This window comes from Bidens hawaiensis, unplaced genomic scaffold (assembly GCF_021521415.1).
Source record: "Bidens hawaiensis isolate Kalapana, Puna unplaced genomic scaffold, B.hawaiensis_p1.1 tig00025998_1, whole genome shotgun sequence".
In the NCBI taxonomy this organism is placed as follows: Eukaryota; Viridiplantae; Streptophyta; class Magnoliopsida; order Asterales; family Asteraceae; genus Bidens; species Bidens hawaiensis.
Genome location: NW_027494180.1, coordinates 232,453 through 245,313, shown reverse-complemented (window position 1 = coordinate 245,313; position 12,861 = coordinate 232,453). Strand labels below are relative to the sequence as shown.

The window sequence follows — 12,861 nt, the reverse complement described above, 5'->3', positions numbered from 1 at the left end:
AGCGGACGAGAAGATTAGATTAGAATATGAACAAACATGAGAATTTGTACCCTAGCTAAGTTTCTTTTTCATTGTTTATTAACACTAGCTAGAAACAAATTACATAGAATCTTAATTTCATACAAACCCGGGGTGCATACTCAAAGGGCTAGTTCTACTAGGCCAAGTCCACATTGAAAAAGAAGCGTTAGGCCACAATGTTTGTAGGTTAATTTCTACATGTTTTTTCATGACCGGACTGGAAAACAGAGATTTTATGTAACACAAAGCAAAGAGGAATTAATTAAGCTTGCTTATTTAGGTCTGTTACGGTTCGATCAGGTTTGTCATAACAGGTACACGTACACTATATGAATACAAGAGGGAAAGTGTGGCTTAGGAGATATGATGACGCTTCAGTTTTGTTAATTTCCATTGTCGTTCTGGTTCTCTTTTACATTTATTTTGTACTTGTCTTTCTTTGTTCCGGACTTTGGCTTCTTGCTGAAGTTCGTTTGTTTTTTCTAAATATAGTCTGGCCTTTCAAATTTTTTTTTATATATTTTGGTTGTAATGAAAATGACATATTTTTGGTAGTCATACTAATTATGAGTTGTACTTTGCAATGCATGAGCTTGGTCCCATAGTGGACTGCTGATGTCAATCACCCATTTAACTCAATGATTAGCAATTAACTAATCTATAGTCAATGCTAACCAACACTTTTGAAACCTTATAAAGGGCATTGTTCCTCAGTTTCCCAATCATTTCAAAACCTCTTCTTTATTCATCAAAAGTACAAGAAAGAAAAAGATGGAGTCTTTTGGAAGCTTCTCTAATGAAGAATGGCACAGTTTAGCCATGATGTTTAGCACTGATGAAGGTTCTGATCAATGTGGTCTTGGTTTAAACTTTGAAATCCCTAACATCCTTATGTCTGTTAGTGATGAATCTAGCAATTTTGACTCATTTGAGCATTTAGTTATTGATGATGTTAACCCTAATAATTTCCAACATTTTTTCTCTAAAGAAAACAGCTTCAGTGGCAGTGATGCTAGTCTTAACACAATCTCCCCTTCATTTGAGAGTTTCCCATATTGTCCTTATAATATTGTTCTTCCATCATCAAATGATGTATGTGATCAATCCATCAATGTTCATAAAATGAATGAGACCAACAATTCATGCCTACCATACTTGGCACAAGATGTAGCAGCACTTGTTTCCAGTAGGGAAACCCCTATCAAGAGGAAGCACGAGACACCTGATTCGCGGTATGTGGTGGATGATGAAGTCAAAAATCAGAAAACCAAGAACACCACGAAAAGAATTCGGGTTTCCAGAGAGAATGTAAGTCTATATTATTTTATTAATTTATGTGTCATTGTGAGATTGTGGAATCTGTTGTTTATCTTCAAGAACATGAGATAACATAAAATATTAACCCCATTGATTAAAATCTAACAGAATCTTGTTTTGTATTATTGTTTATAGAAAACAAAGATGAATGTGCAATCAAAGAACAACCAGCCGATAAATCACAACGCAGAAAATGCTTACAATAATAATGGGGAAAAGAATGGACAAAGTTCTAGTTCTTCTAGCTCCAATGATGATTGTAATGGAGCTCAAGATATGGATTGCATGGTTAACCCGAATGGAAAGACAAGAGCGAGTAGAGGAACCGCAACTGATCCGCAAAGCCTATACGCAAGGGTGAGTACTATATATTTTCCTTAAAACTATAGATTGTGCAAAAAAAGTAAATTGCTCTCATATTTATATATAATATCCATCCCCAAGATTTCGAAGGCCCGGTGAGGCTAGTAAAAATGGGTCCTTAAAACGAAAACTATTCAATAATATGTTTAAATCATTCGTTTTTGCATTTCAATATAAATTTCTTATTGTGGACTTAAGAAGATGTTAATTTTGCAGAAAAGAAGAGAGAGGATAAATGAAAGATTGAGAATCCTTCAAACCCTTGTACCAAATGGTACAAAGGTTGACATTAGCACAATGCTTGAAGAAGCAGTTGAATATGTGAAGTTCTTGAAGCTTCAAATTCAGGTAAACTAATAAGAATACTAATTTAAAATAATAGTTTTTCATCAATAATAAGAGCATAATTTTGTTTTTAAGGTTTCATCAACTAACTATGATTTGTAAATTTCTTGTAGTTGTTGAGCTCAGATGACATGTGGATGTATGCTCCTATAGCTTACAATGGAATGGACATGGGTCTCTACCAGAAGATTGCACAAAATATATAAATTTAAATAGTTTTGATTTTTTAGTTTATTAAGGATGCTAAATAAAAAAAGATGATGAAAATATGAATATATAACTATATAAACTATGACTTGTAATTTTATTATTTGATTATAAGATTCAAATATATTTAGAAATATTTGTCAGATTTCACCTCAACAATCACCTTGATAACATTGGACCACACACCATTTGGTTTGAAGATTCAATAATATTTGTCATATACGAATATGATCAAGTATCTAGTTTTACTTATTTCTTTTTCACGGCAAATCTACGTTACTCCTACTTTACTCCAAACTAATATACATTTTTCCTGGATTTAAGAGGCAAGAGCCTCTACCAAGCGGGCTATTCCCACCGGCACAATTTTTGGATATTCACGTATACGAATGCGAGTTACAGGCTTCAATATTATGAACACAAACAAATTTGATATTAGATTATGAATTTGTGTATAGATATAATATAGAAAACTTGATATTTATTTGAGAAAAATCACTCCATTCAAAAAAGAATTTTGAGAGAAAAATAATACTAGATGCATCCAACATAGAGAAAAAGATTCATATTACAAGATAACATTCTTACATGTTGGGCTTAAATACTTTCTAATTATTGGGCCTAAGATATTTTTGGAGTCAGTTTATTTAACACAGAAAATGTTTTATAATTCTTATACAGGGTTAAGTTATTTTATAAAATGAGACAAAAATGAGAAGGATGAGAAAGATTTATAGCTAAAAAAAAACCCATAAAAAATTAATAAAATAATCATAACTCAAAATTTAATTAAAAAACAAAAAAAGTAAAAACAGAAAATTATTAGATACATTCTAAAGGCTAGCCTATCTCTAATTCGTTGTGTAATGTGTGCCAAAATCAAGGCCAAGGTTTGGTGTGTAACGAGAATTTTGTCCTCTTTGGTTAAAGCATTAGATCATTTACTGAAATTTCGGCAACATAACAAGTGTAAATCGAACATTTCGGTCACTTGTTTTAAACAATTATAGTTTTATAAATCATTATCATTCACAAATCACAATGTCAACCAATAATATGGACTCATTAACATCATGCATATTATCACTGCCTTCTCATCCTGCTATAAATATAAGAAAAATTCTTGAAATTACCACTTGAAAGAGATTTCAACGTTGTCTCTCCTTCACAGTTAATACCCAAATGTCCATTTTTAAATGGTCAGACCGTGTATAAAAACAAATTTGGCGAGTAAATTTTTGGGCCATTCACAGCCATATGTGTGCACTAATTTATACGGGACGGGTATTTTAGGAATTGAAAATTTGTCAGTACGAGTATTCTATAAAACAAAATGTAAGGGACGGGTTTTTTGAAGAACAATTTTGCCAGGGTAAGTAAGGTGGTGTTTGGGATTCCTTATTGAACCCTCATTGTGGTTTATTAACTGTTGGAAGAAGTTAATAGTTTAAAATATGTTTTGTAACCCATAAGTTCTTTTGAGTTTTAACTTCCCACCAAATGTAAAAAGAAAGATTTTTTTAGAGTTAAGAGATTCCAACTTTATAAACTTTGGGGTTTGATGAGAAACCCTTGCAGCTCTCAATCATCCCTGCCACCACCAATCTCTCAACATCAATTTAACACATGCATCTCTCAACTACATCCCTACACCATCAATTTTACACCAATTTTAACATTTGCGGCTCTCAACTACATCCGTACCACCATCAATTTAACATATGCAGCCCTCAACTACATCCCTACCACCATCAATTTTACCCATGCAGCTATGCCTATCACCATCAATTTAACCCTACCATCATCAATTTAACACAAATTTATCACCTATTGTTTATAAGTTAATCCAAACACTTTTCTTCAAAACTCGTTTTTGAAAAGTTATATTTAATAATTCCTTTTACAATAAGTCCTTTTGGACTTGAATACGGAATCCCAAACACACCCTAAATTGTCAAAAAGTTTGTTTTTTTTAAGATTATATTATTATAATTAATTTTATTCATAATTAATTTTTCTTTTAAAACCATAAAGTTTTATAAAATTCTGAATATATTGTTGAAACTTGTTTCTTTTAGGCAAGGGATCCTCCCACACCACCCATGATCCTCACACACCACTTTTAATTCTATACGGCTTGTATAGGGCTATACGGTCGTATAGCACCTGAATATTGTCAGCTTGCGTCTGAAGTTGTCGGCCATCGTTTATAGTGCCTCGTATATCCCTATACGGGTCGTATAGGCCTATATGGCCGTATAGAAACTTTAAAAAACAAATGAAGACCATATATCTAGAATATGTGATTTATATGGGTCGTATCTGGCTCGTTTATCTTAACATGCTTAAATGTTAAGCTTAAGCTTAGCTCGTCAAAAGCTCAAGACTGTTTGTGGCTGGTTGACCTAGCTTTCGGGGTAGAATCTTATAAACCATCAAACAAATCTTTCACGTTTTAAGCCTCTATCCTAATGTTACATTCAATCAAATTACTTTCAACCTAATCTTATCAACCATCATAAAAATCTTTCATGTTTAAAGCTTAGAGAATTGAAAATCTGTCAATATGGGTCGTATAGCACTATACGGCTTGTACAGTCGTTTTCCGGCAACGATTAAGGCAGTCTGAATGTTTCTGCAAATGTTTTCTATACGGTCATATAGCCCTATACGACCGTATAGGTTTTTATGGCTTGTCAAAGGGCAATACGAGACAGCCGTATAGGCTGCAAAAAGCTGTTTTTTTTCCCTTGTCAGTCATTCGTACCCTATACGATCGTATATGCCAATACAAGCCGTATAGACATGTGAGAGTGGTGTATGATGATCATATCCCTCCTTTTATCTACATTCCTAACATAAATTTTATTCAAAATCAAGCTGGTCAAATAAAGGGACTTGTCGCGTCGCCTCATTTATCACCGGAGGGCGATATTACCGCCTCATCATAACAAGGGGCCTTGTCGTCCCAGTACACTCTGGCAGACAGTTACACGTCCACATCAACTTAAGCTGGCGTTGCCATATAATCACATATTTCCCGCCACAACCAGGCCCGATCAACCCCATTAATTCGACCCGACAGACAGAGAAAGTTGACCAAACACGATCCTAGTCCAACAGCAATGGCGACCACCAATTCAACAACCCAGATGCCAAGAGTCAACCTCGGAACTCAAGGACTTGAGGTCAGATTCATCTTCTTCAATTTTTCCTAGGCTTTAATTTAATTGATCTTTTACCAATTTCTCTAAATAATAAATACCCCCAATTTTTAGGGTTTCATTTTAGGACTTATATATAAAGTTTTAATTTTTATATAGGTATCAAGATTAGGCTATGGCTGTATGGGCCTTACTGGCGTCTATAATAATCCACTCTCTGAACAAGATGCCATTAAAGTACTCAAACAAGCTTTTACTTTAGGCATTACATTCTTTGATACTGCGGATGTGTACGGTGCAGATCACGCTAACGAGATACTTATCGGAAAGGTAGTATTTGAATGATGGTAAATTTACGCCTGCGGTTGGCATCACGGTTTTATGCATACAAATTACAATGCAGTTGTTAAAGGAACTACCGCGCGATAAGATCCAGTTAGCTACAAAGTTTGGTATTTATAAGATCGAGCCCGGTAAGGTTACGGTTAAAGGTGGTGCCGAATATGCACGCGAATGTTGTGAGGGTAGTTTGAAGCGGGTAGGTGTTGACTATATTGACCTCTATTATATTCATAGGATTGATACAACTGTGCCTATTGAGGATACTGTAAGTTCACATTTATGTTTTTGTATCTTTAGATGACACTTTTGACCCGTTAGTTATCATTTGTCGGGTCAAGTTATGATTTATCTCAAACGGATACTTTAAGAAAGAAAAGTTAGCTAAATGGGGAACCGGTAAAATCAGTCAAAATGGAACAGTCTATTATCACTAGGCCTGGCAAACGAAGCTGGTAGGGCGGGTTCGGTTAGGGGTTAGAACATGTTCTAAGCAAAAATGATTTTTCGTAAACACGGTCTCTAAGCAAAATTTTTAAATTTGTCACTGCGTACTAGGGGTGTGCACAAAACCGAAACAACCGAGCAGTAATCTGAATTACTGACATACATGAGCCAATTAAAAATTGAAGGTTTGGTTTTATGTTTTTTAAAAGTTGATTTTTCAGTTTTTGGTTTGGTTTAAGCCCAAAGCGGACCCATAGCATATAACGTCTTGAGTTGTTTTATTCTAAGATTTTGCTGATTATTGTAATAATAATTTTTTATAATCATATCATAACACAAGCATTATGTATCTACTCAACAATCCAACGTGACCTGGCCCGTCGTGTTAACTCATACACACCTGCCCATCTTGCCACCTCAATGATGTTAGTATTACACCAAATTTAGTTTCACATATGTTAACATTAGATGGAAGAGCTTAAAAAGATGGTGGAAGAAGGTAAAATAAAGTACATCGGGCTGTCAGAAGCTAGCGCAGACACCATTAGGAGAGCGCATGCGGTTCATCCAATCACCGCCTTGCAAATGGAATATTCCCTTTGGACTCGGGAGATTGAGGATGAACTGATTCCGCTGTGCAGGTATAATTGTTATAAGACTTTTTCTATATTATTACAAGTTTGTTGAAAAATGAAAACTTTATTCTTTTAGGGAACTCGGAATTGGCATAGTTCCGTATTGTCCACTAGGCCGGGGATTTTTTGGGGGCAAAGCAATAAAAGAAAGCATTCCCAAAAATAGTTTTTTGGTAATTAATCAACCACAAACAATTCTTCCGATTTTTGGATCTGGAATATAAAATATGAAAAATTATAATAATCTTTGTGTTTTAGGAATGGAATGCTAGGTTTAATGGAGAAAACCTTATAAAAAATAAGGTTTTCTATGATCGAGTAGAAGCAATAGCGGAAAAGCATGGATGTTCAACAGCTCAGCTTGCACTTGCGTGGGTTCTCCATCAAGGAAATGATGTGGTACCGATTCCGGGTAATTTTGACTAAGTCGGTCAAACAAGTTTCTGAAGTAAATAATAACGTAGACGTGACAATTTTAACTCGGTCACTTATATATACGTTGATTTGTGTTGACTTGTATCGTATATGGGTCAAATCTAAAAGGGAAATGGGTAGAGTGGGTTGAACACTGAACAGGTTAAATTCGTTTTATATAGATATTTATATTTTTATTTTGGTAAGTTATTTTGTTTTTGTAATTGAAACTTACATGTTAATTATTTATAAAAAGTTTACAGAAATGGACAAAAGGTGGTTACAGATGAACCTGACCCGACCCATTTCAAAATGTACTTAAAATGACTCGTTTCAACCCTTACCCTAAGGGTGGGCATGAAACCATAATGAACAACCCAAACAAAAACTGACGGCTTGGTTTGATGTTTTTATTAAAAACCAAACTGAACCTAATTTATGGATTTTTTTTATTTACTATTTTGAATGTAGTTAAGAAATGTACAAGAATTTAACTAACAATGTAACCCAAATATTTTAGCCTAAATGCATAATAATTAGTTAATCATTAATTATCAAAAATATTTAGGCCCAAAATTCATTATTTTGGACAAGTTTCTTTGGCCCAATGATTTTAAGCCCGAATGATAAAATTGAAACCGAACAATTTTCAAAAACTGACCGTTTTTTCTATTTTTGCTTCGTTTTTGAGCCTTAAACCAATCCAAACGACCATGCACCAACCCATTGTCCCCACTAAGAATATGATAATGGGTCAGAGTCTACTTTATATATCATCTTCATTTTATCATATATAGATGTGATGCATGAATTAATTACTAATCATTTGACATAATAGGTACAACCAAGATTAAAAATCTTGAAGACAATATTGGTTCGGTTAATGTGAAACTTACAAAAGAAGAAGTAAAAGAGATTGGTAATGCAGTGCCTTTGGATGAAGTTGCAGGTTCCAAAGTTAACGAAGCTCTTCTACGTGTGTCTTGGAAGTTCGCAAATACACCACCAAAGAACAACAACCGATCATCTTGATGCAACATCGAGGTACAATTAGACAACTTGTTGTGTTTCATCACATGGTTGATTCCTGTCATGTAAAAACGTGTTTTCAGCTATGCTTTAAGGGGATTGCGGGTTACTTTGTAGCTGACTTGGTCAATTTGATCTTGCATTCATCTTATTTCTCAAAATCAAGCAAATTATGAATAAGCTGACTTTTAGACTTCAGTTATAGAGATAATAGTATTAGGGGTATATGAAAATTTTAGAGTAATTGTTTGAAGTTTAGTTTTATTAAGGTCAACTGCTGAGTTAAGTGTTTATATATTTTTGTTAGAAAATTAAAGTTATCAAACACTTTAAATAGTATTTAATTTAAAAGTTATATGATAGTAAGGGGCTGGGAAGCTCTATATTTGTAAAAGTTGACTTGATTCACAAAAATATGTAAAGTCTTAAAATTACTTTATACACATTGTTGTTTTATAAAAATATTAAACTCTAATAAATTTTGTAAACATTTTTGTTTACAAGAATATCACATAAATTAGTAAGAGGGTGTTTTAGAAACATTTTATATTTATAAAACGTAGTTTTATTTCTTGTCGATGAATGTGGGTCCATCGACGTTTTGTTTGTAAACAGGGCCTGAGACCCTGAGTAATGCAGTTAAAGACGGATTACCGATGGAATTTACCAAGAAATTGGAGTATGTTATGACTAACAGACAGCTAACACTTTAGATAATCAGTTTTATAATACAAATCAAAATACCATCTAGCATATAAAAACCTTCCAACACAAATTTCAGTTTTCAACAAATCATACACGAAAACAGTTTTCAACACAAATCATGTCTCTATTTAACCATTAGAACATTATGCATCACTAGCATTTGATCGGTTCCTCCGGAATCGATCACGCGAACCCCTTCCCAATACTTGTTCTATGTCACTCGATACTGAAGTTCTCCCTTCTAACCGATCCTTAAGATCCCGTCTCCTTGAACCCATTGATGAATTCCGATCAATTCCTGAGAAAATTTGACTTAATAACCCTTCAATTGACTGAGGAGAAGAGTACGATTTCACATCTAAAACACCAGAAAACGCGTCCAAAAACTCTGAATAAGCCGGCACAATAAGCTTAACAGTCGCTTCTTTTATCTGCTCCCGTAAATCGGCTTCTAGGATACTGTACATGCTCGTATGCCTCTGAGCAGCTTCTTCAAACCCCTTGAGAAACGCCTCGATCTTACCCTTTGCATCATCTCCTTCGAATGTTTCATGTTTATCAACCAACCTCACCAACCCACCCCACGCTTGCTTCACGTACAAGTAAGCCGCTTCTTCCGCCACGACTTTGTAATTCTTCTTCATGTAACTTTCCCCCAATAGCTTCCCGAGCTCGGTATTCCTTGTCCTCATGTAAATATACCAATAAGTGTTCATAGTAAATACATGGTTAAGAACTTTATCCTTGTAGGCACCCCTTTTCAACTCTATATTTCTATGCAAAGCTTCCATTACATTCAAAACCGCTTCTTTTAACAGATTCTCATCCGACTCAGGTGCGGAAAGAACTCCCGCTTTCCATATTTGTTCGGTTCGAAGCACGTGAGCCATGGGCTCGGTGTAGTTATCAGTGGTCAAGTACTTTAGGTAATTAACTGCGTAGCGGACTAACTTTGGCACCGATCCGTCTTGCGGTGGTGGCAACCCGTCTTGGTTACCTTCGATTTGGAGCCCGAATTCCCAATAAACTTTAGTTGAAGCATGAACTAGAAGCTTTTCTAGTTCCCTGAACCGGGAGCAGATGTCTGCTCCCGGTTCGCCTTCAAAAATATCATAAAACTCGTTTTTTATATTTTCTAAAGAGTTAAACATGTCTAATAGTTTGAAGAGCTTTTGTGGCTCTTTGTTACTTCTTGCAACACCTTCACCGAACCGGAAGAAAACCGCCATGATCTTGTCGGCAATTTTGACAAAACACTCTTGCCAGACCATGCCTTCCATGATGTTTCCTAGGACTTGGTTGCATAAGTTCTTTTCTGAAACGAAAACAGTTCGAACCGCTAGCTCGAAGTGTTGGGTCCATAGGCTTATGGAAGTTTCCAAGCTTTCCCATTCCATGTCGTCTATCTCTTCGGGTTTGTATGTTCTTAGGTAATCCGGGTTTAGTTTCATTAGTGCCTTGGCTGCTCTCTTATACCTCACCTGTCAATTCAGAAACACACAAAAAATAATTAGCTTTTGGGTTGTCATATCTAACTCAGTCGTGTTTAAGCTAACCCATTTAACTAAAAAACTTGACTTAGGGGTGTGCAATTGTGCATGAAAATGAAAAAACCGATTTGTAACCAAAACAGATCCAAAATTGATGGTTTGGGTTTATGTCAATCCAAAAATCCAAGTTTCTGATACGATCTCGGTTTTTACATGCACCAAAAACCTAATAAACCAAACGAACGCGTAAAAACTAAATAAAAAAACCGTCTTTTGTTATTGAATTTATGGATTATAAATGGTATAGCCAAAAAAGTTTAGCTTCCAAAATTTGATGCCCAAGTTCATTGTTTTGGGATTTTTTTTTCAGCCAAAAACATTCAAGCCCAAATAGCAAAATCGTAACTCAACTGAACCCATTTGAAAACTGACCCATACACACTCCTAGGTCGACCTGCTAACCTGTTTATACAATTTCTTTTATAGTCTAGTAACGCGATTAACATGTTTACAACTTTATTATTACCCGCCAATCCGTTCGACTTGTTTAAATAAATGGGTAAAACCTGTCGTGTTGGGACTACACGATGCTAAGTATGTGCTGGTTAGGGTTGATGTTTATTACACAAAAAATGTATGTTGTGTTCAGATTGAACAAGAAATACCTTAACAAATATGTCAATACATATATCCAAGCAATCGTTAGCCGTAAGGGTCTCCGATATCCGTCTAAGAACTTCAACCTCCATCTCAGTCCCTAACTCTGACACACCCGCCACCTCTCCACCATCGTCACCACCTTCTTCCGTCGGCACTCCAATATTATGATGCCTCAACTGCAACAAAATCCCTTCAAATTCATCTTGCAAGTTCAACAAAGCCTCATCAAGCAATCCATCAAACTTCATAGAATCAACCTCGGTGTCATACAACGCCTTTAACGTCACCAACGTCTCTCTTAACCGGTGTGTCCTAAACTGGTCCGTAGCCTTCGTCCGACTCAAAAACTCCACCACCTCTTGCAACCGTTGGATCGCAGGCCCGCCCTCTTGGCTAATCAAGTTGATCGCGATATTAAGTTTATCAACACAATCAACGTACTTGATCAATAACCGAAGCCTCCGGTTTTCTGACTTTTGATCCGGAAGTTTAGTTGAAATGTCGACTAATTTACGTTGCAAGGGTTCTGATATTTTGAATCCGTCGATGAGGACAAGCGCGGGTGAAACCGCACGGTTGATGCGTGTTTCGAGTGCTTTTGACGCAATAGAGAGCGATTGTAGAGGGGCTAATCTTCTTGAGGCAACATTTAGACTTTCATGTAGAGTTTTAAAGTTTTGGTCTTGTTTTTGGAGGTCAGTTTGCAAAGTTTGTGATGATTTTAGGATGGTTTTGAGATCGGAGCATGCGGAGTCTAGCTCGGTGAGAATCGGGAAGTCTTCCATTGGTGGCGGCCGTGGTGGTGGTGATTAAAAGAGAGTGGTGGTGGTGGTAAGAGAGGGGTGGTTTATAAGACAAGAATAAGGTGGCAAGTAACATATATTATTATGGGACGGGGAGAATTAAGCAAAGACTAAATCTCGATTTAACTAAGAAGCATATGGCGATACAACATTGGGTGTGGACAAATCAATGGAGTTAAGTTAAGTTAAGATACAGCCGGGCTTGCTTGTTTCTTGATTTGGTCTATACTTGTTGATACTGACCCTTTGATTCTTATTTAACAACGTTTGATGGTGACCGTTTGATACTTTTGATAGTGACATATTTGATATAGAACAACACGACAGAAAATGCGTGACTTAAAAAGAGCATAGCTTGGGCTGGCTACAAGGAGAGCTACAATGCCATATTCTTGACGAGTAGCAAACAACTATATTCGATTTGGCACAAATGTCGGCCCGATTCCATTATTTAGAGCTCTGATTTTAGTACTAATGATAATCACGACATTTTTAATGTAAAAACACATAAATCATTGATTGCATGAATTACGTGTGTGTCTTTAATTTCAGTGATTATTTTTTAGTTTTTAAAGATATGACGATATCTACTAAATTTAGAATTCCATACAAAATGATCTTGAAGCATTTTTCTTATTCCTACCTAAGGGTAGGAGGGGTGTATGCGGGTACCGGCTTTTGGGTAGTGTATGCCACCATGTATTAGGGTGCCTAAATTGGGTTATTTCGACGGTTCTGATTCTATATTCTATATTTCAGACGCACCGTGACAGTGAAAACATAACGTCCATTCAACAACCCTTTATCAAGTATAATGAAGCACTTAAACAGATTACATATTCTTTTTTGTTTTTATCATTTTTTAATAAATGCCACATGTAGAGGGGTTAAGTCTACTACCCCTTTTCCGTGTAATCTATTG

The 12,861-nt window shown here is 35.7% G+C and overlaps 3 protein-coding genes across 3 annotated transcripts; 2 read left to right on the top strand and 1 right to left on the bottom strand.

Moving 5' to 3' along the window:
• The first annotated feature begins 455 nt into the window (after positions 1-455).
• Positions 456-2,349, top strand: LOC143572719 (uncharacterized). Its single transcript, XM_077057793.1, has 4 exons — positions 456-1,329; positions 1,474-1,695; positions 1,918-2,049; positions 2,160-2,349. Exons 1-4 carry the CDS (start codon positions 793-795, stop codon positions 2,250-2,252), a joined length of 984 nt encoding a protein of 327 aa, XP_076913908.1. The 5' UTR covers positions 456-792; the 3' UTR covers positions 2,253-2,349.
• Positions 2,350-5,242: 2,893 nt separating this feature from the next.
• Positions 5,243-8,526, top strand: LOC143572718 (perakine reductase-like). Its single transcript, XM_077057792.1, has 7 exons — positions 5,243-5,441; positions 5,577-5,747; positions 5,821-6,024; positions 6,672-6,844; positions 6,915-7,011; positions 7,097-7,250; positions 8,091-8,526. The coding sequence occupies exons 1-7, from the start codon at positions 5,379-5,381 to the stop codon at positions 8,282-8,284; spliced, it is 1,056 nt and encodes a 351-aa protein (XP_076913907.1). The 5' UTR covers positions 5,243-5,378; the 3' UTR covers positions 8,285-8,526.
• A 455-nt stretch (positions 8,527-8,981) lies between these two features.
• Positions 8,982-12,242, bottom strand: LOC143572717 (exocyst complex component EXO70I-like). Its single transcript, XM_077057791.1, has 2 exons — positions 11,142-12,242; positions 8,982-10,467 (listed from the first exon to the last, which is right to left on the bottom strand). Exons 1-2 carry the CDS (start codon positions 11,919-11,921, stop codon positions 9,130-9,132), a joined length of 2,118 nt encoding a protein of 705 aa, XP_076913906.1. The 5' UTR covers positions 11,922-12,242; the 3' UTR covers positions 8,982-9,129.
• Between the last annotated feature and the right edge of the window lie 619 nt (positions 12,243-12,861).